Source organism: Terrapene carolina, unplaced genomic scaffold (assembly GCF_002925995.2).
Source record: "Terrapene carolina triunguis isolate 2854851 unplaced genomic scaffold, T_m_triunguis-2.0 Scaffold142, whole genome shotgun sequence".
NCBI classification, from domain to species: domain Eukaryota; kingdom Metazoa; phylum Chordata; order Testudines; family Emydidae; genus Terrapene; species Terrapene triunguis.
Genome location: NW_020664493.1, coordinates 951467 through 975653, shown reverse-complemented (window position 1 = coordinate 975653; position 24187 = coordinate 951467). Strand labels below are relative to the sequence as shown.

The 24187-nt window shown below is 42.5% G+C and overlaps 1 protein-coding gene across 1 annotated transcript in view; it reads right to left on the bottom strand.

Annotated features, from left to right (window-relative positions):
- The window catches only part of LOC112119334 (complement C4-like), an 89068-nt gene extending 74909 nt beyond the window's left edge, over positions 1-14159 (bottom strand). Inside the window, exons 1-9 of the mRNA XM_026653662.1 lie at positions 14022-14159; positions 13156-13348; positions 11363-11546; positions 10542-10612; positions 8290-8375; positions 6799-6881; positions 5782-5869; positions 2343-2448; positions 1959-2082 (exon numbers count right to left, since the gene is read on the bottom strand). Of these exons, the coding sequence (XP_026509447.1) occupies positions 1959-2082; positions 2343-2448; positions 5782-5869; positions 6799-6881; positions 8290-8375; positions 10542-10612; positions 11363-11546; positions 13156-13348; positions 14022-14086 (1000 nt within the window). The 5' untranslated portion in view covers positions 14087-14159. The remainder of the gene's footprint in view (positions 1-1958; positions 2083-2342; positions 2449-5781; positions 5870-6798; positions 6882-8289; positions 8376-10541; positions 10613-11362; positions 11547-13155; positions 13349-14021) is intronic.
- Between the last annotated feature and the right edge of the window lie 10028 nt (positions 14160-24187).

Genomic DNA, 24187 nt, shown 5'->3' with positions numbered 1-24187 from the left:
CTTAGCATTTTTACCATTTCTGTGAATTGATAGCAGGCAGGTGATATTTCTTTACTGTTAAAGGTATTACTCAGTGTCAGGAGGGTAGACTCTGGCCCTTTGAGAGCTTTGTTTTTTACTTTGGGCTTGATTCCAGCACTCTCACTCCCTTTGAGTAGTTCTTTTCTCTACAATTAGTTCTATTGGGAGTACTCAAAAAAGCAGGCCTTACTCAGCGTGAGTAATGGTGGAAGAATCAGGCTTTAGGTCTCTAACATTCTGGGAGGAGAGTTTTCTTTTCTGGCAAATACTTCTAATACTTTTATGATTGTTCGATATTTTATTTTGCAGGTTCAAACCTTTACGATAAGTTCACAATCAGCTCCTGCCCATCCAGCATTATCATTCACTGGTTTTGACCGGGTCTCCTTCTTGCTGCAAAAAAGCCGATACATTCCTAGCAAAAATTCAGTGTGGCTAGCGAGGAGAGAGGGGAAGAAACCCTTCTATAATACCTATTTGTCACTTGGGTGCTCCCAGGGTCAGCCCCTGCTGAGTAAAGTTCATCAGCTGTGCATGCCATTATATGCACAATGGTGTCCACAATGTTAAGACTCAGACTAAATTATAGCAAATATGAGCAAATATATTATCCAGCTCTCTTTCAATTGTGCTAAGTGGACAATAAAACATAATGGATGAAATCCTGGCCCTATTGAAGTCAATGGGAGTTTTGCCATTGGCTTCCATGGGTATGTCTTCTCTACAGAGTTAACTCAAGAGATCTACACTCCAGTTAATTCTCTCATGTCAGCCTAGCATAAGTGAGAGCAGCCACACTGTGAAATAACACTCAAATTGTTGTGTCCACATTGATGCTGTACTCAGTTGTGTGCGGCAGTAAGACTGCTGGGGCATATCCCACGGCTTTTAGCGCTGCAATATGCTCAGATCCTTGGAATATAGCCTTGGGATACCCCTTCACCGTCTAGCTGCGGGGCCTGATCCAAGGCTTGTTCCAGCACCACGGTCTGTTCCTGTGACTCTGCCCCATGTTCTGCTGTGTCTACTCCTGTGCCATTACCGCTGGTCTCAAAAACCCTGCTCAGAAGCTTGTCATGTAGGGCTATGGGCTCTGTGCTTGGGACTGTGGTGAGCCCCCAGTCAAACTCCTTCCTAACAGGGGCGGGTAGATGGTGATCTGCTAACCTTTGCCTTGCGGTAGAAGGTCCTTAGATGTTTAATGCACTACCTGCATTGAACAGCAGTCCCATCTTCACTAGCCTCTTTAAAAGGTTCTCAGACAAGTGGATATTTCTGGTGTTGCTCCCAAAATCATGCTCCCTGCTGTGCTCACACCACTGGTTAACCAGAACTGTGGCATGCTCCTTTGGCCAGCTAGCAGCATGCTGGGTGTTGAGCATAACATAGAGCTGTCTTGCAGAATTGGGCTGAGCAGGAAATGGAGCAGGCTGAGTGGAATGAAGAGTTAAACGTTGACTGACAAGTAGCTTCTGATGCATGGGAGGCAAGTAGGAAGTGACTAGGAAGAAGAGCTGGAACATACAGGACCGGGGAATGTGGTATGGCATTGGAGGACTATCTGAACACAAGCTTGGCTACAGCTGTGTCCTCACTGCAAAGGGGACAGTTTGAAGCATGCCTTACAGCAAAATGTGGGCTTTAACCCATCCCCCAGCTGTGCAAGCAAACATGGGTTCAAGGCACATATAAGCACATGCTTTAGGATACTGTGTGTGGACGGTGGTGTGAGGGGTGAGCGTAAAACAAGGATAAGAACACACGATAAAGCCTGCGGCATAGACATAATGTGTGTGGACAACAGTCAAATAAGGACTTGTGTTAATTTGCAGTGAAAAGAAGATCCATGGACCAAGATTTCACCAAATGAGAACTGTACTGGGAAAAGATCAATGAAAATGTTGTAGATTACATCAGCAAATGCTTAGTTTACTTACTTGCAGTTTCAATAACTGTAACAGAGACATATAAAAAATGCCCTTCCAAAACAGTAATGTTCTTTGTTATTTTTTCTTCCAAAGATTTGGTACTTAACGTGACTGTTCCTTTTCCATTTTGTATCTAAAATAAAGGTGGAAAAGTATTATTGCCTTTGGTGCTTTGAATGGTATTAGATTTAAAGGTTATGTTGCACTTCCAGTAAATTGACTGTAATATTACAAGGGCCAGTGTTTTAAGGCCATTTGATATTTCATTTCCACGAATTTCAACAAATATTGAACTCAACTGGTATAAAATGGCATAGCTCCACTGAACTAATATTTAAATATGATTCAATATTCAATCATATACAATAATCATTTCTAACATGTGTTACTTACTGAAGGCTGTTGTTCCAGGCCTGGGAGAAAGATTTTTTTATCAGTTTCCTCTATTATGCCAAATCGCACATATGCAACACCATCTATCCCTTTTCCATAAGAGTGCCTTTTATAGGAAAAAGAATGAAGCAACAATAATTATAGTAATATACACACAGTAGACAGTCTAATGTGCAGTTGCTAATGAACATGAAATGAAAGAGTCCCTTTGCCTAACAATGAGTTAGTATTGTGCCTTTGTAATTTATTATTTAGAACTGAAATACAGCTCTAGTAACTAGTGCTATACATATGATAATCTCTGACAGCTTCGTATACAAAGCTATAGGTATACAAAGTGCAGACCTGGGATGCGTCACTTAGTCCCTGAGCTAGTCTACACTACAAAGGCCTTAATGATACAGCTACACCAGTATAGAGATACCAGCAGAGCCCCCTGGTGGAGACACAGCATATACTGGCAAAAGTACTCCTTTTGTTGGTAGGTACATCTACATGGGGATTGGAGGTTGTCAGCATAGCTATCTCAGTCAGAGGTGCATTTTTTTTCACAGTCCTGGCTAACATAGCTCTGTCAGCATAACTTTGTAGTGTAGATCTGGCCTCTGCGCCTCAGTTCCTCATCTGCAAAAAGGGGGCCATAGCACTCCCTGTGAACAATATTGCAACCCCATACAATATCTGTGGGGTCACTCTATTCAGTCTCTGTACGGTTTCTGTATCATTGTGTTCTACTCCATGGGGGAGGGTTACCACAGATCTCACAGGAATAAAAAAACAGTGGGGAGTGATTAAGGCGAGTCATTGAGACTAAACAATCGTAGAGATGTACTACCCTGGAGAGTCTTGTATATACTGGTTCAAACTGGGTTTTCCAGAGACTAGGAAACAAAGAAAGGGCTTTTAGTACAAAAGGATTAGCTTGAACTCACACAGGGCCTTCTTTCTGAACCTGTGCAAAGATCTCATCTTGCAAAAGGGTTGGAAAGACTTTGGCCTACTTGGGCCCCAGAAGACTGATGGGTGACTTCTGGTAAGTTTTGAGCATGCACATTGGAGCTTTTATAATTTTAATATGTTTTCTCTCTAATGCTTTTACCTTAAGAATAAATATGCTTGCCTAGAAGGAGCTGTGTGGTAACCTGTAACTGCTGGCAATACACTGGTCACAGCCTTCAGAGAGAAAGCAAAGCACAAGCGCTGGCCTTGAGGCAGACTGGCTTGCTGGGGATATCACAATGTAAGGCAGGAGGCTGTGCAGCCTTAAAACCCTGGTCAGAAGGGAGACACATTCAGATCTCCATGCAAAAGAGGTGATGGTGGGAGCCAGAAACCTTAAGTGGATGCCCTTGAGGGATCACAGACAGGGAATACAGATGCAGTTACCCTGGAACTGTGACACTGCCTGTGATGGGGTGGACTAGGCCCAAAGGCAGGGTTCTGCCACACCCATCCCAGGAAAGGCGCAATGGAGAGGTCCTCCAAGCAGGCTAGAGTGACTGCAGGGCGGAAGCAGCCAATCAGGCCCCAGGAGGGCCATATAAAAGGAGCTGCAGAACAGAGCAGCAGTTAGTTGCTGCTGGAAGCTGGAGAAGAAATGACTGCATTCCTGCCTAGCTGAGGGAACTGCAGCACAACGGATGGCAGGGACTGGAGGGAGCGAGAGGCTGCTGGCTGGCTGCTAGGTCTGAGCCAAAGACAGTTTGCTAGCAGGGACTGGGGAAGCAATGAAGGAGCTCCCGTCTGGCTGAGGACACTGAGTAGGGACTGAGCCTTTGGAGGCCCGCAGAAAGATCGTGTCTCCAGGGAGGAAGCCCCGGGGATACAGCCCCATACCAGGGCTGGACTGGTTTAAAGACCGCAGACACACCCAACCAGACGGGGCACTCGCGAGAGGCGGGTGCCAACCCTGCTACACTGCCCTACCTCACAGAGCATACTACAGTGATGGGGCACATAAGTGCCTAAGATTGATATAGCAAGTAAAGAAACACCAAATTTCTGAGACTCTGCATAAAGGATCAACCTTACAGTAACTGCTAATGTAGGACTAGCATTTCCAATTCAGACTACAGATGGCCTAAAAACAGAACCATTTATCTGAAATCACTGAATTTTCAGGATTTTGGAAAAATAGAACCTAGATCTGAACTGCTCTTGGTTCTCCCAGTCTCTGCTTGAAACCTGTGCATGAGAACATAATGTCTAAGAAGCTCAGTGTTTCTCAAACTGGGGCCGCTGCTTGTGTAGGAAAAGCCCCGAGCGGGCCGGGCCGGTTTGTTTACCTGCCTCGTCCGCAGGTCCGGCCGATCGTGGCTCCCACTGGCCGCGGTTCGCTGCTCCAGGCCAATGGGGGCTGCGGGAAGCAGCGGCCAGTACGTCCCTCGGCCTGCGCCACTTCCAGCAGCCCCCATTGGCCTGGAGCAGTGAACTGCGGCCAGTGGGAGCCACGATAGGCTGGACCTGTGGACGGGGCAGGTAAACAAACCGGCCCGGCCCTCCAGAGGCTTTCCCTACACAAGCAGCGGAACAAGTTTGAGAAACACTGAGCTACGAGGTCTAAACACCACTGAGCTTTGGGAAAAGTTCAGATTTGAGTCTGAACTAACAGCTGAGGTCCACCTCTATCTAAATCGTAAGTTACTGGGCTTTAGAATGTTGCTAACTCTCATACTTGCTGATTTTCCATTTAATTAAAAATAATTATCTCTGGTTGTCTTAGGGACTTGTTGATCTAGCAATCCAGAAAGAAATTCTCTCTCATCTTCATCTCTTCTATAGCTCATAAAGAAAGGCACAAAGCCCTGTTTCTTTCTTTATCAGACTGCATCCCATTAGCACAGAAGCAGCATTTCACAGCAATGTTTCAAGAAAGAAGAGACAGAGAGAAAGGTCCAGAATATGAGAGACTGAAGGAGAAATGCTTGAGAAAAACCAGAGCCTGCTCCCACTAAAGTTAGTGGAAAGTCTCCAACTGATTTCTATTATACAGGATTAGATGTTAGATGTCCTGCAGCATGTACTCAGAAACAAGAATTATGAGATGTATATGATGTATGATCCATACCAATGTAAAAAAATATAATATCTGTCTATTTAGGTACCTATGTGGCCCTCATCAACCTAGTATCTAAGCATCTAATCTAGAAAACAAACATTTTTTTAAAAGGTTTGGTTATTTAAACGGTCAAATTAAGCAACATACAATTATTAATTCCGTCAAGACACTCCAAGTAGTGCATTTTGACTTCTCATATGGGTTGAAAGCATCCAGTCTTCAAACTCAGGGCCCCAAAAGATGCATTTGCCAACAATTGAACTGCCTCTCCTGTCTTATGGATTAATTTAATTATTAATTACAATTTGTGGAGGAAGTGACAGAGCTCAATTTTTCTTATCCCCAAGCCTCATAAAAAAGACACCATTGAAATATACTTACGTTGCATAAATATCAAATGTAAAGGTCTTGTTCCAAATATGGTAGTATGGCTCTAATGGGATAAGTTTGACTTCAAAAGATGGAAGTTCTGCACAAAAGAACACAAAAAATAAAGATCATGTCTAAAAGAGTTCACAGTTCAAATGTGCCTTCAACTCCTGAGAGTTCATAATGCACGAGGCTTCGGAAAAATTGGCAGCTCTTTGTTCCTGCACTGAAAGGTGTGCAGAGAAAGTTGAAGTCTCCATTTAAGCTTTAGGCAAAAGCAGAGCAGTCTTTGATAGCCCTCTTGCTACTCAATAGTTGGAGCTATATTACAATGGCATAGAGACAGATAGACTCTGGATTTTTTTTTTTTTTTTAGGAGCCTGATCTCACAAATACTGATTTATATCCACTGAAGTCAATGATATTTCACATATGAAAATATATGCGAGATCAGAATCAGGCCCACTGGCTGAGTGATACTGTTAGCGTTGGCTGTTCCTCACCAAAGTACATTCATTATAAAATCCTCCAGTTCACTAAGGGTCAGGTCATGATTGGCCCCTACATGGTTGCATAGGGATGAGAGGGTGCAAATTCTTCCCAATTCAAGCACCTTGCATATGGATTGTCTCAGCCCAGTGTCGAGACTGTTCCTCCGTGCATCTCTTTGAGCCCAAGGCATTCTAGAGGGGGTAGAGCGATTGCCCTGCTACCTCCCATCACTGCCCCCTCCCCCTCCCACACACACTGCACTGGCCCACGCAGCAATTCAGACACACTGGGGTGAGTAACCATCATCATCTTAATGGATGGTGGAGACTGCGCGCTACCATATGCACCAGGGAACTCAGCAAGCACTAAGCGCTGCTCGAAGAATGGTTAACACCACCTCCTACTTGGGTCACTGCCTATCAAGCCGATTTGGCCCTCAGTTATCTAGAAGATCTAATATCTAAGCACAACCAGAAACTTCGCTGAGATATAGTCAGAACTTCATGTACTCATGCTCCCAATTAAACATTAGCTTACCATATTTTTTAACTTCAAATTCAGCTGAACTATTGGACATCTCATACCCATCAAACCAGGCCAGGATTTTCCAGTTTCCAGGACTAGTGTTCAGATTAAATAGAAAGGGGAAAGTTTCTCTTACTCAATAGATTTTCAAAGCAATTTAAACATATTTAATGTCTTGCTAAATAGAATAAGGAAAAAAACAAAAAACGCAGCAGTTGAAACCAAACACCAATCTCTGCTTCCTTCCTTTGTTTTCACCCTCTAACAATGAATTTCCTTCATTTTACTTTCCCTTTGCTTCTGGGAAGCCCATAAATGTCTCTCTGAAGCGCTGCAGTCTGGATTGAAATAGACACTTTGTAGAGCATGAGGAACAAGCCAATAAATTACCATGTTGCAAACTACATGGAACACAGATTACTCCCTAAAAACCTATATGAAGAAGACAGTCACAGTATATTCACAAGAGGCAATCTTCATGCTATGAATAATTCAGCATAGCATTTAAGCACGTTTAACTTTAAGCACATGCTTAAGTCTCATTGAAGTCAATGGGATTCAAGCTTGTACTAAACAAATGCTTAAACATAAGTGCTATACTGAAGAGGGATGGATTTAAGCACATGATTACAATTAAGCAGTTTGCTGAATTGGGGCCTTCATAATTTGGAATACATATAGCAGCACCATATAAGCACTAAACGGTTGAGCTGGCTCTTGTAAGGATCAAGGTGTCTTCCACAAGGATCTCAGGGCCACACATGACTGGGCCATCATTTCCTGCCAAATGTCGTTTTCTAAAAGGATGCCATAGCTGTGCTTGAATGTAATCAAAGCAGAAACATCCCCTTCATCTGTTACGGGACTGTAGCGCCCCACTCTGTGTCCCCAGGGTGAGGAACCTTTACCCTTTTTGTTTTTAAGGTTTATCTTTTTAGTATGTGTTTCATGTTTTCCAGCAGTAGGGGGAGCCATGGCTTGGCATGTATAGACATGCTGTGTATATGCATGTGACAGGGCACATGAATAGCCTAGGATAAAATGGGTGTGTTAAGAGCTTCTCCTTGTACTGTGTGATGGAGGCGTGACAGACTCTAGACAGAGAAACAGGTTCTTCGGCCCGTAGCTGGTACGCCCCGCCAGACCACCCAGCAGGGAATGAGATTTTCCTTACTTGCTGTAATTGTAGCCTAGAAGCATATATTTAGATCCTATTGTAGTTTTCAATAAAATGGTTAAAATCCACCTGATCTCTCTCAGACTTGTCTGAATTGCACTGGGGAAAGGGCAGTTTGTAACACACCATCCTATATTCCTCTCCCTGCTCTAACAAAGGATGGCAAAACTAAACAACACTTGGTGAGGAAGGGAAAATTGTTTCCAAACTGAGACTGTGTATCTCTCTAGCCACTTTTAGTCTGAAGACATTTCTGATGCTCCCAAATAATAATAGTAGTAATTTTGATATGTTGATACATTGAAGATTATGCCACAGTAACTTACTCTGCAATGTCAGGTATCACAAAATGTCCACTGGTCATTGGCTTTGTCTGCAACGCTGATTTTTTAACCACCATTCCTTTTGAATTCTATTGAGGAAAAAAACAAAAACAAAGATACAGCTCATACCCTCAGAATGAAACAGTTGTGTCATTAGCTGAAGTTTGCATCTAGATCCTGGGGAGGGGAAAGAGCAAGATTGCTCTAATTTTTCCTTTCTTTAGGATTCCACTTTTCTGCCCCACCTCCATACTCCACTTAGACCGAGAAGGACTATATCAGATTCTCTTCACAGACCGTAAACACGACTTCTCCTCTGACTGGAAGAATTACTGCTAAGTGACACAGTAAATTGCCCTGACAGTCCTCCCTGCCCTTTCTGGCCTAGGAAGAAAGGAAGAAATTGGACCCAAGGTTCCAACATGATAGTGCACAGAACTAGTCCTAGGCTACTCAATCAGCCATATGCTGAATGTCTTAATATAATTATTGTTCTTTACCTTATATTTAAGGATATACTTTTAAACAGTCCCCCTCATGAGACCTGGATGGGAAACTAACAGAGCCTTTCTCATCTACTTACAGGTTCAAGTCTGAAACAATTTGGTAATACTAGGGCTGTCAAGCGATTCAAAAAATTAATCACAATGTAAAATTTTAGAGCCTGCAAGTCCACTCAGTCCTCCTTCTTGTTCAGCCAATCACTCAGACAAACAAGTTAGTTTACACTTGCAGGAGATAATGCTGCCCGCTTCTTTTTTACAACGTCACTTGAAAGTGAGAACAGGCGTTCTCATGGCACTGTTGTAGCTGGCGTCACAAGATATTTATATGCCAGAGGCGTTAAATATTCATATGCTTCAACCACCATTCCAGGGGACATGCGTCCATGCTGATGACGGGTTCTACTCAATAACAATCCAAAGCAGTGCAGATTGATGAATGTTCATTTTCATTATCTGAGTCAAATGCCACTAGCAGAAGGTTGATTTTCTTTTTTGGTGCTTCGGGTTCTGTAGTGTCCGCATCGGAGTGTTGCTCTTTTAAGACTTCTGAAAGCATGCTCTACACCTCATCCCTCTCAGATTTTGGAAGGCACTTCAGATTCTTAAACCTTGGGTTGAGTGCTGTAACTTCTTTAGAAATCTCACATTGGTACCTTCTTCGCGTTTTGTCAAATCTGAAGTGAAAGTGTTCTTAAAATGAACAACATGTGCTGGGTCATCATCCAAGACTGCTATAACAGGAAATATATGGCAGAATACGGGTAAAACAGAGCAGGGGACATACAATTCTCCCCAAGGAGTTCAGTCACAAATTTAATTAACACATTATTTATTTAACAAGCGTCATCAGCATGAAAGCATGTCCTCTGGAATGGTGGCCGAAGTACGAAAGTTTAGCATATCTGGCATGTAAATTCTTTGCAATGCCGGCTACAAAAGTGCCATGCAAATGCCTGTTCTCACTCTCTGGTGACATTGTAAATAAGAAGAGGGCAGCATTATCTCCCATAAATGTAAATAAACTTGTTTGTCTTAGCTATTGGCTGAACAAGAAGTAGGACTGAGTGGACTTGTAGGCTCTGAAGTTTTACATTCTTTTGTTTTTGTGTGCAGTTATGTAACAAAAAAAATCTACATATGTAAATTGTACTTTCACAACAATGAGATTTCACTACAGTACTTGTATGAGGTGAATTGAAAAGTACTATTTCTTTTGTTTATCATTTTTACAGTGCAAATATTTATAATCAAAAATAATATATACTTTGATTTCAATTACAACGCAGAATACAATATATATGAAAACATAGAAAAACATCCAAAATATTTAATACATTTCAATTGGTATTCTATTGTTTAACAGTGTGATTAAAACTGCAATTAATCATGATTAATTTTTTTAATTGTAATTAATTTTTTTGAGGTAATCGCATGAGTTAACTGCGATTAATTGACAGCCCTAATAATGACTGAAAGTTGTCACCATCGGATAGCTGTCCAATGGCCATATGAAATAAATTGATGGTCTCTATTCAGTTCTTAATGGACAAATGCCCACATCACAAAAACACATCAGTTAACTGGAACTCTTGATGGAGGTCTCGGAAGCCACCTCTGCCCTAGAAAATTTTTTAACCAGATTCTCACAATTGTGAATGAAAGTGCAGCTGCACCCTCAAAAGCCATCATTGGAACCAGTCTCACTCTTGAACTTCCTGGAGAACTACCTACCACAGTTTAAATACTCACTAGTACAATGACTTGAATCTTCTCATTTGCAGGTTTCATTGCATTGTCCAAGGTGAAGATCCTGTATTTGACTATATAATAAAAATGGTAAAGTTGAGGGTTTCATTTTACCTTTCTAAAATACACATTCTAGTTCTAGTTTCATGTTGTTAACTGAGCCAATCAATTCAGGAAGGCAAATCAAATAATCAGAAACATAATAAAAAAAAACTACCACTGTCTTTTCCAGGTTATACTGTATGAAGCAAGATAAATATGAACAAATGTGTTTGCTGCTTTAAGAATATCTCTTATAAAGATAGAGTAAGTTTGGTTCCACAATAGTATAATTACAGACACTTAACCATTGCAACTCAAATGTGTATAATGTTGAGATCCCTGTGTTATCACTTAATCCAATCTCATATTTTGTCACTTCACAATCACTAAAAGGGGACATATTGCGCATCACAAAGCTCTGTGAGGGTGTTCCCCCTGCATTTTAATATTTTTCTGATGAGAGTCATTGCTGTGTGCTTGAGGATGAAGTTCCAGATTCTACTTGGGCCCTGGATGAATGTCTAAGGGCTAGGAGAAGGAACAAAAAAATTCTTTCTCCTTTTGTGCCATTACACACAGCTATGTCACAATACAGCAGGCCAGAATCTACTGCAGTACGAGTGCCTAGAGTCTACTGCAGCTGCTGGACACACATAGGGGGTGAGGAGAGTAGTGAGGTTTTTGCCATAAAGTGAAGAATTTGCCATTAATTTTTTCCCTAAGAGCAACCACATGATATACAGCATTTTTAACTTCTGAAAAGTGGTACTATTTTTTTTAACCTTTTGTATTAGGTGTGTATATAGGTTTATCTGTCTGAATAAAAATGTAGCCCTTCTTGGAAGACAGGAGGATGCGAGTGTGCTGAGCATGTTCCTTAAAAAGCTCCTTGCTTTCAGTGACTAGCAGAATATACGGTTTTCGTCTTTTCTTGAACATATCTTCAGGCATCAAATCAGGCTTGACCTGAATATAATGGAAGAACAGTGTTAGATCCTCACCTGGTGTTATTCAATGTAGCTCTACTGAATTCCAAGGAGTTATGCCAACTTAGAGCAGCTGAGAATCTGGCCTAAGAAGTTTATCCGATTGAAGTATCCATGAAATAGCTGAAGAGTTGATACCATTTGTATGGCTCATATCATTTTTATACAGATTGTACTCAAATTTATTTCTATTTTGGGACTATTATTTCTTTGCCATTAGAAATGCAATTCACTCCCTAATTTTCTGCCATGGAACTATGGAAAAGTAAAACACCTTCTTTCAAATTAAATATAATTAAAACCTAATTAATTTTTACCCTAAATACATATTACATTCTTGTTACCATGCCATTTGCTAGCTATAATATTACCCTATATTCCCTTATTTATTCAAAGTTTGGGTATGTGATTAGAGTGTTGTCTGATGCATATTAATAAGGGCTACTAAATGTCCTGTCTAGAAAGGAGATCAAACCAAAGCTGCAGATCTGAACTTTAGGGATATTCAAATCAAGTTGGAATTTTGCAGCATGTCCCTGTCTCCACAATAAGCCAAAACAAAACCCCAGATCTCAACTCTCCTGAACTTTAAGGACTCATTTCAACTGCCATTAACAGTAAGCAGGCTTTGGGATGCAATGCAGCAGCTCCTTAACAGCTCACAGCAATAGCGTACATTTTTAGATTAGAAGACCATACATTCTACCCCAGGTATGGAAAGTGCCCATCACACTCTGGGTGCTACCACAATCTTAGGCCTGGTCTACACTAGAAAATTAGGTCAGTATAACCATGATGCTCAGGGGTGTGCAAGATCCACACCCCTAAGTGGTGGAGTTAAAACAACCTAAGTCCCCATGTAGACAGTGCTAGGTCAATGGAAGAATTCTTCTGTCAGTTTAGCTACCGTCTCTTGGGGAGGTGGATTACCTATGCTGATGGAAGAATCTCTCCCATTGGCATAGGTAGTGTCTACATTGAAGCACTACATCAGTGCAACTGCAGTGGTGCAGCTGTGATGCATAGTGTTTTAAGTCTAGACAAGCTCTCAATAATAAAAGTGAAGACGACCACTTTCTCTAAATGGAACTGTGAAGTGACTTTGCCAGGGCACCAGGGCCAATATTCCATTCCACATTCTCAGGAAAAAGTCACTGAATCTTTATTAATCAAAAGTGATCAGGAACTTGGGTCTACCTACTGCATAGAAGATAGCACCTATCATCACAAAGTAGGGTGACCAGATGTCCCGATTTTATTGGGACAGTCCCAATTTTGTGGTCTTTTTCTTATATAGGCTCCTATTACCCCCCCACCCCTGTCCTGATTTTTCACACTTGCTGTCTGGTCACCCTATCACAAAGAGCCCACTGAAACCATGCTGGGGCACTTCTTTAGTAGTATAGACTCAGAAAACAGAGTGCCACCATCTGAACCGGCAATACCACTCCAAAGAGAGCTTGAGTTTTCCTATTCAAGCTTTGACCCTGTCTAGTCAGTGATATCACAAAGTCCCAGCTCATGATGATATGGCTGCAGACAGATTTTTAAATGACAGCTTTTGGTTACTAGTATGATTGTTGACTCACCATAATTTTTTTCATTTCCTGATAGTTGTTCTCTTGGTTGAGGGTAAAGACAGTCATGTCTGATAGTAGCTCATTATTTATCTCATCCTTGAAATATACTGTAACTTTGACAGAGCTCTGTGCTCTGTGTACTTGAACAGTTATTGTCTCATATTCTCCCACATGTACCACATTTGGTGCAGTAATAAGAAATCTAAAACCAGATAGAATAGACTGTTTACTGACTTATGTGGATTTTTTTAAAGACACTAAAAAAGCACCCATCAAGTGCAAACTTTTCAAAAGACACTAAATAAACAGACTTCTTAATTCCCCCAGATCAAACCAACCCAGCAACAACATAAATACAAGAGAAATCAATCAACTCCTTCCCCACAATTCTCAGCCACCCTGAATCACCATAACCAGTCCTACCCCAAATTCATCTCACATACAAAGGGGGAAAGGGTGGACCTTGTTGGCGAATAATGACTACCAATGGCCAGTTTAATAGAGAGCAAGATTAGACAGGCTCACGCCTACATATCTGGAAGTAATACCAGGCAGTGCATTAATAACATTATATAAATGTGTGTATTTTATACTTGAAAACATGTATCTTCAACTGATGGTACCAATACCTCCCCTATACTATCCATTCCTCCAAATGCTTCCAAATGTCAACAGCTATCACTTCCATCTTATATATGTTGAGTTATAGATAGTTCATCTTCATCCAGATGCCTGTCTCCCTAAAAAACTAGCAATACAAGACTATAGAATCTGGGTTTCATGAGAAGGCGATAGGGAGTTGAGTGTCAGCCAGCTATGCTTTCTGTCCCATGGCATTTGTCATTAAGCAGAAAACTAATAAGCAATATACTTACGATGGCGCTTGTTCTGCATTGCGCAAGAATGCACAAATGCTCAGCACAAATACCAGCCTTTCCATCAAAAACCTTTGCAATATAAATGTCCTTGCTGCAAAAAAGATCTATCCGAAGAACATTAACAACCTCCCTTTGAGATGGCGGTGGTTAGAATGGGGCTGACCACAGATTACATCAGTTATCAGTCTCTATCCTGGGTTACTCATTAATAACCCTCAATATTATGCAATCAATAGTGACTGAAGGTCCCAAAAATGTAAAAACATAGCCCAGGGATGCGCATTCTAGAGCTAATCAAGACTTTGCATGTTATTATTCAGCCTCCGTTGCCCAGATTCTTTGCAGCTGCAATATTTTCAAATGTTAGTCATTTAAAATCATGTGTAGGGAAGTTCTTATAGTATGATGCCTACTTTAATAGTGTAAGTTCTGAAAATGCTATCCTTAAAACCAGTTTCATGAAAAAGATGGCATGACAAAAACAATTGCAATAAGCCAATTCTTCATTCTGAGTGGGGAATAAAACAAACGGTGCTTTTTTCTATCTGACTGTAACTTTGTTCTAGTAAGAAAGTTTCTTTTCTGTGTGTTTAAACACTGATTGAATTTAGTGATTATGAAAACATGAGAAATACTGACTACAGCCAAATATAGCCTGGGCAGGCACTCAGCAAAGTTCACAATGGAACTCCTCCAATGCAACTCCGTCCTGGCCTGCAATACTCAAACTATCACACTCGGGACTTATCCTGAGCAAAGCCTGAGGGTTGCATTGAACCATACCAGATTATGTGCTGGGTTTGTGTTGTGGACACATGCGTACTGCAGGCATGAATTAAAGACATCCAGTCAGTTGGATCTGGTCACACTTTACGGATGTCCTGGAGGCCCACATCCTCTTTTCTCTCATCTTGTTTCAGTCTCTTTTCTCCAAAATCTGGTCAATTGTTATCAGGGCACAGTTCAATTTCCTTGACAGGACAGTGACCGTTAGAGAGATTAGCAGACATGCCACTAAGGCAGTGGTTTTCAACCAGGGGTTCATCAACCAGGTCTTCCAGGGGGTACATCAACTCATCTAGATATTTGCCTAGTTTTACAACAGGTTACATTAAAAAGCCCTAGCCAAGTCAGTACAAACTAAAATTTCATACAGACAATGACTTGTTTATACTGCTCTATATACTATACACTGAAATGTAAATACAATATTTACTTTCCAATTGATTTATTTTATAATTATATGGTAAAAAGAAGAAAGTAAACAATTTTTCAGTAATAGTGTGCAGTGGCACTTTTGTATTTATATGTCTGATGTGTAAGCAAGTAGTTTTTAAGTGAGGTAAAACTTGGGGTACAGAAGACAGTTAGACTCCTGAAAGGGGTACAATAGTCTGGAAAGGTTGAACTGCAATAAGGTACGTGAATAACCTTGAAGAATGGTTCAAAATTAAAACGTGTCTAAAGAGCTCAATAAACACAGTTCTCTGATCCCAGTGCCACCCCTTCCCTTCACTTTCTACATGCTGTTTGGAGATGAAGTGGCCAGTTTCTTTATGTGATAACGGTCACTTCTCTGATTTTAATTAGGTGACACATTACAAAACATCCTGCTTCTTTTCTTTCTTCATTTTCATGTCAAGGCCTTTTTCAATGTATGTTCAGTGTTAAGATTTATCTACAGAGAGTTAGGTTTTTATTGCTTGTTTATATCTGTAGGAGACCAGAAACACAGCCCATTTAACTAATGGCCTTCTCAGCTTCTTGATTTTATTACAAGGGGCTAATGTATCCTGTGTGTTCAGAGACAGCATCATGAAAAGATGCATTGAGAGAAATGGCCCCTTACACATTCTTATGAAAACAAATTAATTTCAAAATTAAAGCAAAATCAAATCAAGCCACGTATTCCTAGCTTTGGTCAGTTGTTTCTATCCCAAAACAGACAAGAAGCCCATTTTCATTGTCTGGTCTAAGGCACATATGAACCCAGGCTTCTAGAGGTGAAAGGTGAGTATAGCAATGCTAATGCGAGCCCTCTGCTTCAGCTCTTTAGAATGGGAGAGAGTGATAGCAATAATACTGAGCTCTCATATAGTGCTTTTCATTTTCGATCTCAAAGCACTTGACAAACCAAGGTCCTTGGGCCATTGTCCCTGTTTTACAGATGAGGAAACTGAGGCAGAGAGATCATAGAATATCAGGGATCTCAAGAGGGTCATCTAGTCCAACCCACTGCTCAAAGCAGGACCAAGCCCCAGACAGATTTTTGCCCCGATCCCTAAATGGCCCCCTCAAGGATTGAACTCACAACCTTGGGTTTAGCAGGCCAATGCTCAAACCACAGAGCTACCCCTCAGGTGAAGTGACTTGTCCAAGATCACCCAGCAGGTCAGCGGTACAGCTGAGCATAGACTCTGGGTCACCTGTCTCCCACTAAGTAACAATAAAAATAAAGCTTTGATTCATTTATTTGTTTCAACTATTTAGACACAAAAGTCCTCATGTTAGTGATCCATCTTTAAGATGGTCCAAGAATAGTTTCTAAAGGTTTTCTATAAAATTTATTGCAACAGCCTCCACCCTCTTCTGTGTGGATCATTGGCAGGGATTGAATCAGTGCCCGCTAGTTAGTTACAAAGCAGATATTTACCACTTGAGCTGAAGGACTAAGAGCTAGAGTCACAAAAGTACTTAGCACAGGCGTCGACTTCTAGTTTTCCCCACGGATGCTCCGCCCCCACTCCACCCCTTCCCCCTAGGCCCCGCCGTCACCCCTCCTCTTCTCGCACCCACTCTGCCCCCTCCCCGAGGCCAGGCCCTCACTCTGCCTCTTCCTGCCCCTCCCTGCTCCACCCCCTCCCTGAGGCCCTTGCTTGCCCGCCGCTTTCCCCCAAACCCTTCCCCAAGCCACCAAACAGCTGTTTGGGGGCATGGCCAAAGAGCTGTTTGGTCATGCTCCTGATTAGCTCATCGGGGCACCACCAAACAGCTGATCAGCAGTGGCGCCACTGAACAGCTGTGGCCAGTGGGTGCTGAGCACCCACTATTTTTTTTCTGTGGATGCTCCAGCCCCAGAGCACCCATGGAGTCAGTGCCTTTGGTACTTAGGCACTTAAACCCCAGACTTACACACCTAAGTCTCAGTTTTAGGCTCCACTGCACTTCACAAAACTCCATATGACAACTGTAGCACCTGAAAGCACTTGGCGCCCTAAGCTTTTTCAGAAGAAGTTCCCTAGGCACCTATGTTTCTGCCTGCGGGCCTGCACACCACTACCTCCCACTAGATGTTCAGACGCCAGTCTCCTGCCTAAGCCACAGAGCGATTCATGAGCCAGGGAGGATGGTTGTTCAGCCAGCTAAGTTGTGTGCAGGGCCTGATCTGGTAGGCCTGCTCGGAGGCCACCTACGAGTTGGGGCCCCTCAAGCAAGTTCACAGAAAATAGTCGAGGAGAGGGAGGAAGGCTTTTAGCCCAATGGTTAGTTACCCAAATGGGATGTAGGAAACCACCACTTCAAATCCCCACCACTGCCCGAGGGTGGGGCGGGTGGAAGGGATTTGAACAGGGCTCAGCCACCTGACTGGAGTGCGTTCTACCCACTGAGCTATAGAACATCCTGATGTAGGGCTCCCTTTGTCTCTCCTGAGGAAGCTGTTCCACTGTAAATAAACAAGGAGTCATCAGCCCAGCTCTGTCTCCCACTGCCCAGGTGAGTGCCCTGACCCTAGGCTACAGTGTCAGTCTCATGCTTCCTTTCTCACCCAAATGATTCTTCAAGCTGTCGCACTGTGAACAACCACCCCCCTCCATGCAAATAAATAAATAAAATAAAATGCCTTAGGCGACTAACTCCAAAGCGGGCTCCTGGCTCCGGATTGCTAGCAGAGCTCGGGGTCTCCCTAGAGCCTGGATTTAGGCTCCTATCTCCGTGAGAGCATCGGGGCTTAGCCCACAGCACCAAGCATGCTGGCTTTTGTGAATGGTATTGGAAGGGGCCTCTCTCTCCCATTCATTGTATAGGGAGCCCAGCTGTGTAATGCAGGTTTTGTGAATTCCTGTGACTTTCCAGGCAGCTGAAAGTTAAGTGTTGTGACACTCAGCAGCATCACACCTAAGTACCTTTGTGACGCTAACCCTAAGTCCATTAACTAGGAGCAGTAACACAAGTTTCTGCCTGTGACTCAGCCTCAGGAAGGGACAGAGACACCCTTGGCCATGGCATTGAACCAGTCACTGTAATTCCAGGACCCCATCCTACAAAGCGGAGAGCACATCTCCTGAGAGGCTGAGCACCCTCATCTCCTATTGAAAACCATGGGAGTTGGGTGCAATCAGTACCATACAGGGTTGGACACACTGATGTCATTTAAATCCACAGAAGTAATTAACACCTAGCTGTTCGTGCTGTTACCAGTTCTTTATTAAAGGCAATACAGAAGCATTAGCTAAAACCACCATCAGGTCTAATTTCAGGAGCCCTTTCCCGGAACGCTGACTCGTAAACATGGTTTTATTGACAGAAGAAAAGGGAAAATTGCCCATCTGATTCACTGACAACTGAAAACAAGAAGTGAGCCCATGAGAACGGCCCAGATTTTCTAGTGATAAACTGCCCTTTGGCATATAACATTTAAGTCTGATCCTTAATTATTAACATCATATGCCTGGAACAGGTATTAAAAGGCAGTTGTCTAAGAATTTGTAGGTTGTATTTATATTCAAAGTGAGGCCGTGATACTTACAATCAGAACTACCACTACTGTCCCACGTCCATTTCTGCAAAATTTGCTCTGTTGGGAGGGACTGAGAATTTCCATCCCCTAGTCCCCCCTTGTAGTGGCCCATTCCAAACTCACCCAGCTCCTCCATCCCACGCTACCCATGAAATTTGCTCTACAGTGGTCAACAACTCCACACTCTCATTAAACTATAATCCAATAAGTTAAATCATTTAAAATGAAAAGTCTTCCTGATACACTAACTGATGGTGCCACAAGAGCAGTAGGTGCCTCAGTCCAAGGCAAGCGGGAAAGGATCATCTTGCTAAAGTTGGGAGCTGGCACAACCCTCCTACACTTCCATCCATTTATAGAATCTTGCAACAGAAAAGCTTCAAAAACAGACGCCAATGAGAAACTGCTGAACTTGAATTAATATGCAAACTAGATACCATCAATTTAGGCTTGAATAGAGACTGGGAATGGCTGAGCCATTACACACATTGAATCTATTTCTCCATGTTAAGTATCCTCACACCTTCTTGTCAAACTGTCTGAAATGGGTCATCGTGATTATCACTACAAAAGTTTTTTTTCTCCTGCTGACAACAGTTCATCTTAATTAATTAGCCTCTTAGAGTTGGTAGGGCAACTCCCACCTTTTCATGTTCTCTGTATGTGTATCTATATCTCCTTACCATATGTTCCATTCTATGCATCCGATGAAGTGGGCCGTAGCCCATGAAAGCTTATGCTCAAATAAATTTGTTAGTCTCTAAGGTGCCACAAGTACTCCTGTTCTTTTTGTGTACACAGACTAACACGGCTGCTACTCTGAAACTGAAACTATTCCGTTTCTCGCAATGCAGCTAACTGACATTAATGAATAAATATAGCAGAATGGGGAGTGTTCCAACTGCTGCCAGACTTTCCAGCAGAATCCAAAAGCACAGGCCTGGAGCCCCAGGCTACCACACAAGTTTTAATTGTCTCTATACACAAGTAGATGGGGCACTTGCATACAGAACACTGTCAAAACTTTACTATTTATGGTTATATCATATACAGAAAGCCAGTGCCAGATTAAACACAGGCCAACAGTAGGGGAAGGCCCCTCCATATAGCAGGAATCTAGGTTCACCCTCCTTCTGTTCTCTCCCAGCTGGGTAGACTGTGGATGGTGTAGATGAGAGTGTGAAGAAATGGCATTTGCAGAGGGGCAGCACAGCTGGTGTATATGCTGCTTCTCATCAAGACCAGCTTCTCTCAGGAAAAGCCCACTTCGGAACACAAACTCTGTTGAAATTTCCTTACAAAAACTCTTCATCCCTTAGACTGCCAAGCACGACTCAACTTCTCTTCAGCTCCCCAGCTCCCCTGTCCCCCCAATCACACGCCTCCCGCTCCTCTTCCATGAAGTGAGGCCTCTCCAATCACCCGACCCACCCAGCCACATTTCCTGCTGCTCACCTCCTTCTGGTTCTTTACCCAGTCTGAGCACTGGACAGGGCCTGCCCTCTGCCAGCCGGCTGGCTCCTGAGTCAAGGAATTAGGCCACATTGAGAGCTCAGGATGGGGGTCCGGAGGAGTGTATCTGGCCCTAGGGAGATAGGCATTATCTTTATCATTTGCTTTAACTTTCAAGGCCTTTGTTACATTTCAGAAACATGCTTCGTTTGGGACTCGTAATATATTTACTTACTAATTATCAGTTAGATTGTGACCCAATCACTAGCTCGGGAAAGGGGGCAGGTGGCGGGCTGCATGTAGTTACATTATTGCAGGAAAAGCTGCAGGAAAGAATTGAGGCTGAAAGAATTGAGAGAGTTGAAGTTCCTTCCCCACTTCTCCCTGCTCTGAGGCGTAAAGTAAGTTACCTCAACCCTGTTCAGGGTACAGCTTCTCTCTGCTAGCCAGTGTGTCAGGGAACAGAGCCACAGTCCCACACACTTGGTTGTGTAGAGGGGTAGAGGCCCCCTACATACCCTTTTGGTCTTAGTAATGGCAAGACTGCTGAAGCAGGATAGTTTGACTTGCTCATGCTTTTCTTCTATAAAACTCTCTCAAGAGTTCTTTGGACTGGATTAGTTCTTATCACATACATACAGTGTTACACATACCTGCAGATCAGTTTCTCTTAGCAATGTTTAAGACAGCTGCTAAGTATTAGACAGGATGCATTTTAGCAAATCAACTTTCTTAAAAAAAAAAAGGGACAGTACCTGGACTGAGATCTGCAAACATTTTTTTCTAAGCAACATATTGGATTGGTCCAGTGAATTTATGCCAATGAGGAATCACTTTATACTTGTTGAAACTGGGCACTGCTGGTAGATGACTGCAGAAGAAAAACAATCCTCAATATCAAAGATAAGTTTTTAGACTAGAATGCTCATGAAATAGGTAATGGGACACAGAGGCAACACTTTTAAACCTGGCAGCCTAAAGTAAGGCTCCTAAATCCTCATTTAGGCATTTAAATAGAAGTGGCCTGGCCCCCTGATGTCAGTAGATTTAAGAGCCCAGCTATAGGCACCCAGGTTTGAAAGTTTGGGGCCAGAGCCTTTCACCTAAAGGTCACCAAGTCAAATTCTGTCCACCTCAGTCATGACTGAAAGTTATTAATAGCTGATGGCTGCTTAGGATCCTACATGGTGAGGAAGCATGGACCGGCAAGCTGGGAGTTAGGCAACCCAGGTTCAATTTCCTCCTCCACCACAGACTTCCTGTGTGACTTTAGTCTCTCTGTGGCTCAGTTCTCCATCTGTAAAATGAGATAGCCCTTCCCTGCCTCACAGGTGGGATTGGAAGTTTGTGGTTGCACTGACTGAGGTGCTGCACTTTACAACTATTTTTGATTTTAAGGGATAAGGTGAACTAACGGAACCCACTGAAAGCCTGATATTCAACTCCAGTCCCCTGCCAGTCACTCAGCCCTTCTCTGAAGTTGCCAGTCACTGCAGCACACTGTGGAGCCTGGGGTTAACAGAAAGTTCACTAACATTGAGAGAGTGGAATATACATCCTGTGAACCAAAGGAAATTAAAAACAGTCATATATGTTTGTTGTGGGGAGAGAAAAACATTTCACTCTGCTCTAAATTAAAGCAAGCGAGGGAATGGCTGTGCAGGTTTTGTAGCAGCTGCCAACTTTAGAATTCCCAGATTACAGTGGAGATAAATAGATATAGTTAGCTTTCTTCAGCTCAGAAATTTACTGTGACCTCTCCTGTCTTCACTAATCCCTCGGCAGGCTTCCACATTCCCCAGCCAGCAGTCAACAAGGAGGAAGAGAGGGCATGAAGAAATTATTCCACTGCCTTTTGGAAAACAGAGAGTTGACCCTAAGGGGACACAAAGGCTTTGCTGAAACCTGGCAAGAGATGTCTCAAGGAGACCCCCCAAAGAACTGAGATTGATCTGGGTCCACACTTCCCCAGTCATTCCCATTTTGACTATGTAATGCTGAGACTAACTGGCCCCTGGTCACCATTACATCAGTTTCTTCAAGGCCTATGGAATCCTTAAATCAAAGCACACTGAGCAGTAAGTGCTATCATTTCCATCTTGGAGCCAATTTGTATTATAGGAAAATAGCAACAATTCATGCCAACGAAAGTTCTCCAGAGATGCTGGGCTCATGTTCTCCTGGGACTGTGGTTTGGCAGCAGAATCTGGGCAAGCTAAAGTCTGGAGAACCGAAAAGCTCTCTCATACTGCATGAGCAAGGAAGAGGCTAATGTGGGATCTAATGAAAACACAGAAGTAGAACATGCAAAGCCTACTGAGATTTTTCGGAAGAGATTGGTGTTCCTCTATGGGCACTTGTAAGTCAAGACTCAAGTGATCTCTGTACCACTGATATCAAAGATCAGCAATCATGCAATTATAGGGTGAGCTCCATCACTAACTGGAGCAAGACACCAATACTAATGGGTCACTTCGCACTCTGTCCAGAGCATAGGGAAGGAAGAAAAATAATGATCAGTACCCCCATACCCAGTCCCCTGCCCCTTCAAGGATAACTTAATTAGTTCTGCCAATTTAAAATGAGATAGATTTGATAAATTATGCAGGTCAGCCAGTGTTTAAAGTAACAAGTTGCCAGCCCCTAAAAGAAGAAATGGTGGACTCAGCTGGCACGGCCCAAAATGTACTGTCGGATCATGTCAAAAGATTGCTTTATTTCCAATCTTCATTATTTGGTGGGAGGTCATAGTATCGTTGTCTGGGCAGGCTTATTTGGATATAGAATAATGTTTGTTTGTATAGTTGTGACAAACAGCTGTTTAGTTTGGAGTCCGTCACTATGCCCCTGAAACACATGAGCTCACACTTCAGACCTTTTCATGGATCACTCTTTAAAGATGATCCTAAAAGATTTTTTAAAAACTGGGTTTGTGCCGTTTTTAGCTTCCTTATGTATAAGCCAGCTCAGATGTTTCTTCTATTAAGTTTCATCCCTGCTTGATTTTTGGCATTAAGAAATATCAGGTCTCCCCTGGAGAATCTACAGGACATGTACACCTCTACCCTGATATAACGCGACCCGATATAACACGAATTCAGATATAACGCGGTAAAGCAGCGCTCCAGGGGGGTGGGGCTGCACACTCTGGCGGATCAAAGCAAGTTGGATATAACGCGGTTTCACCTATAACGCGGTAAGATTTTTTGGCTCCTGAGGACAGCGTTATATCGAGGTAGAGGTGTATATTGTTAATATCTAGAATCTTAAATTAAGAGAGGCATGTTGAACCCTTAACAAAGACATCCTTTCTCCAAAATAGAAACTGACTACTGAATTTAAATAGGGATTTGTGCACATGCATACCCCAGAAGAGGTTTATTCAATTAGAATAGAAATTCCTTCTCCTCTCAGTTGCTTAACTTTCCATCTCTGGATGGGTTTGATATTATCCTTTCATTAGCTCTCGAGTCACCATAGAATCTCCCGATCTAGATAGCACAGGAATTTCTAACATAACACACAAAGTTGCTTTGGAAGACCCCTTTAAAAACAAACAAACAAACAAACAAACTGACATTCCATGGAACCAACACCTGTCACTGGACATCTCTGCAACAAGGCAGCAGAAGGACTTCAACTAAAATATTTAAACTGTTGTATGTCTTCCAAAGTCAATGTTCTTTCATATTTACCTATCTGCTAAGGTTTTGCTGACCGTCATACTGATTCATTTGTTGAGCCAAAGTCCAATACACAGACACAAAACAGTCTGGGATTCAGATACAAAGTAAAAATTAAATAGTGAACCTCCACTGAATGAGACAGGCACTTTTTCTTGAACGTCTGCTATCTCTTCTTCCAATAACTTCATTTTCACTTCATGGTCTTTCATTGTGTTTTGCATGATAGCTATGGCTTTCTGTTCTTCAGCTTGAAGATCTTCCAAAAGCACTTTGTTCTCATCCAGCAA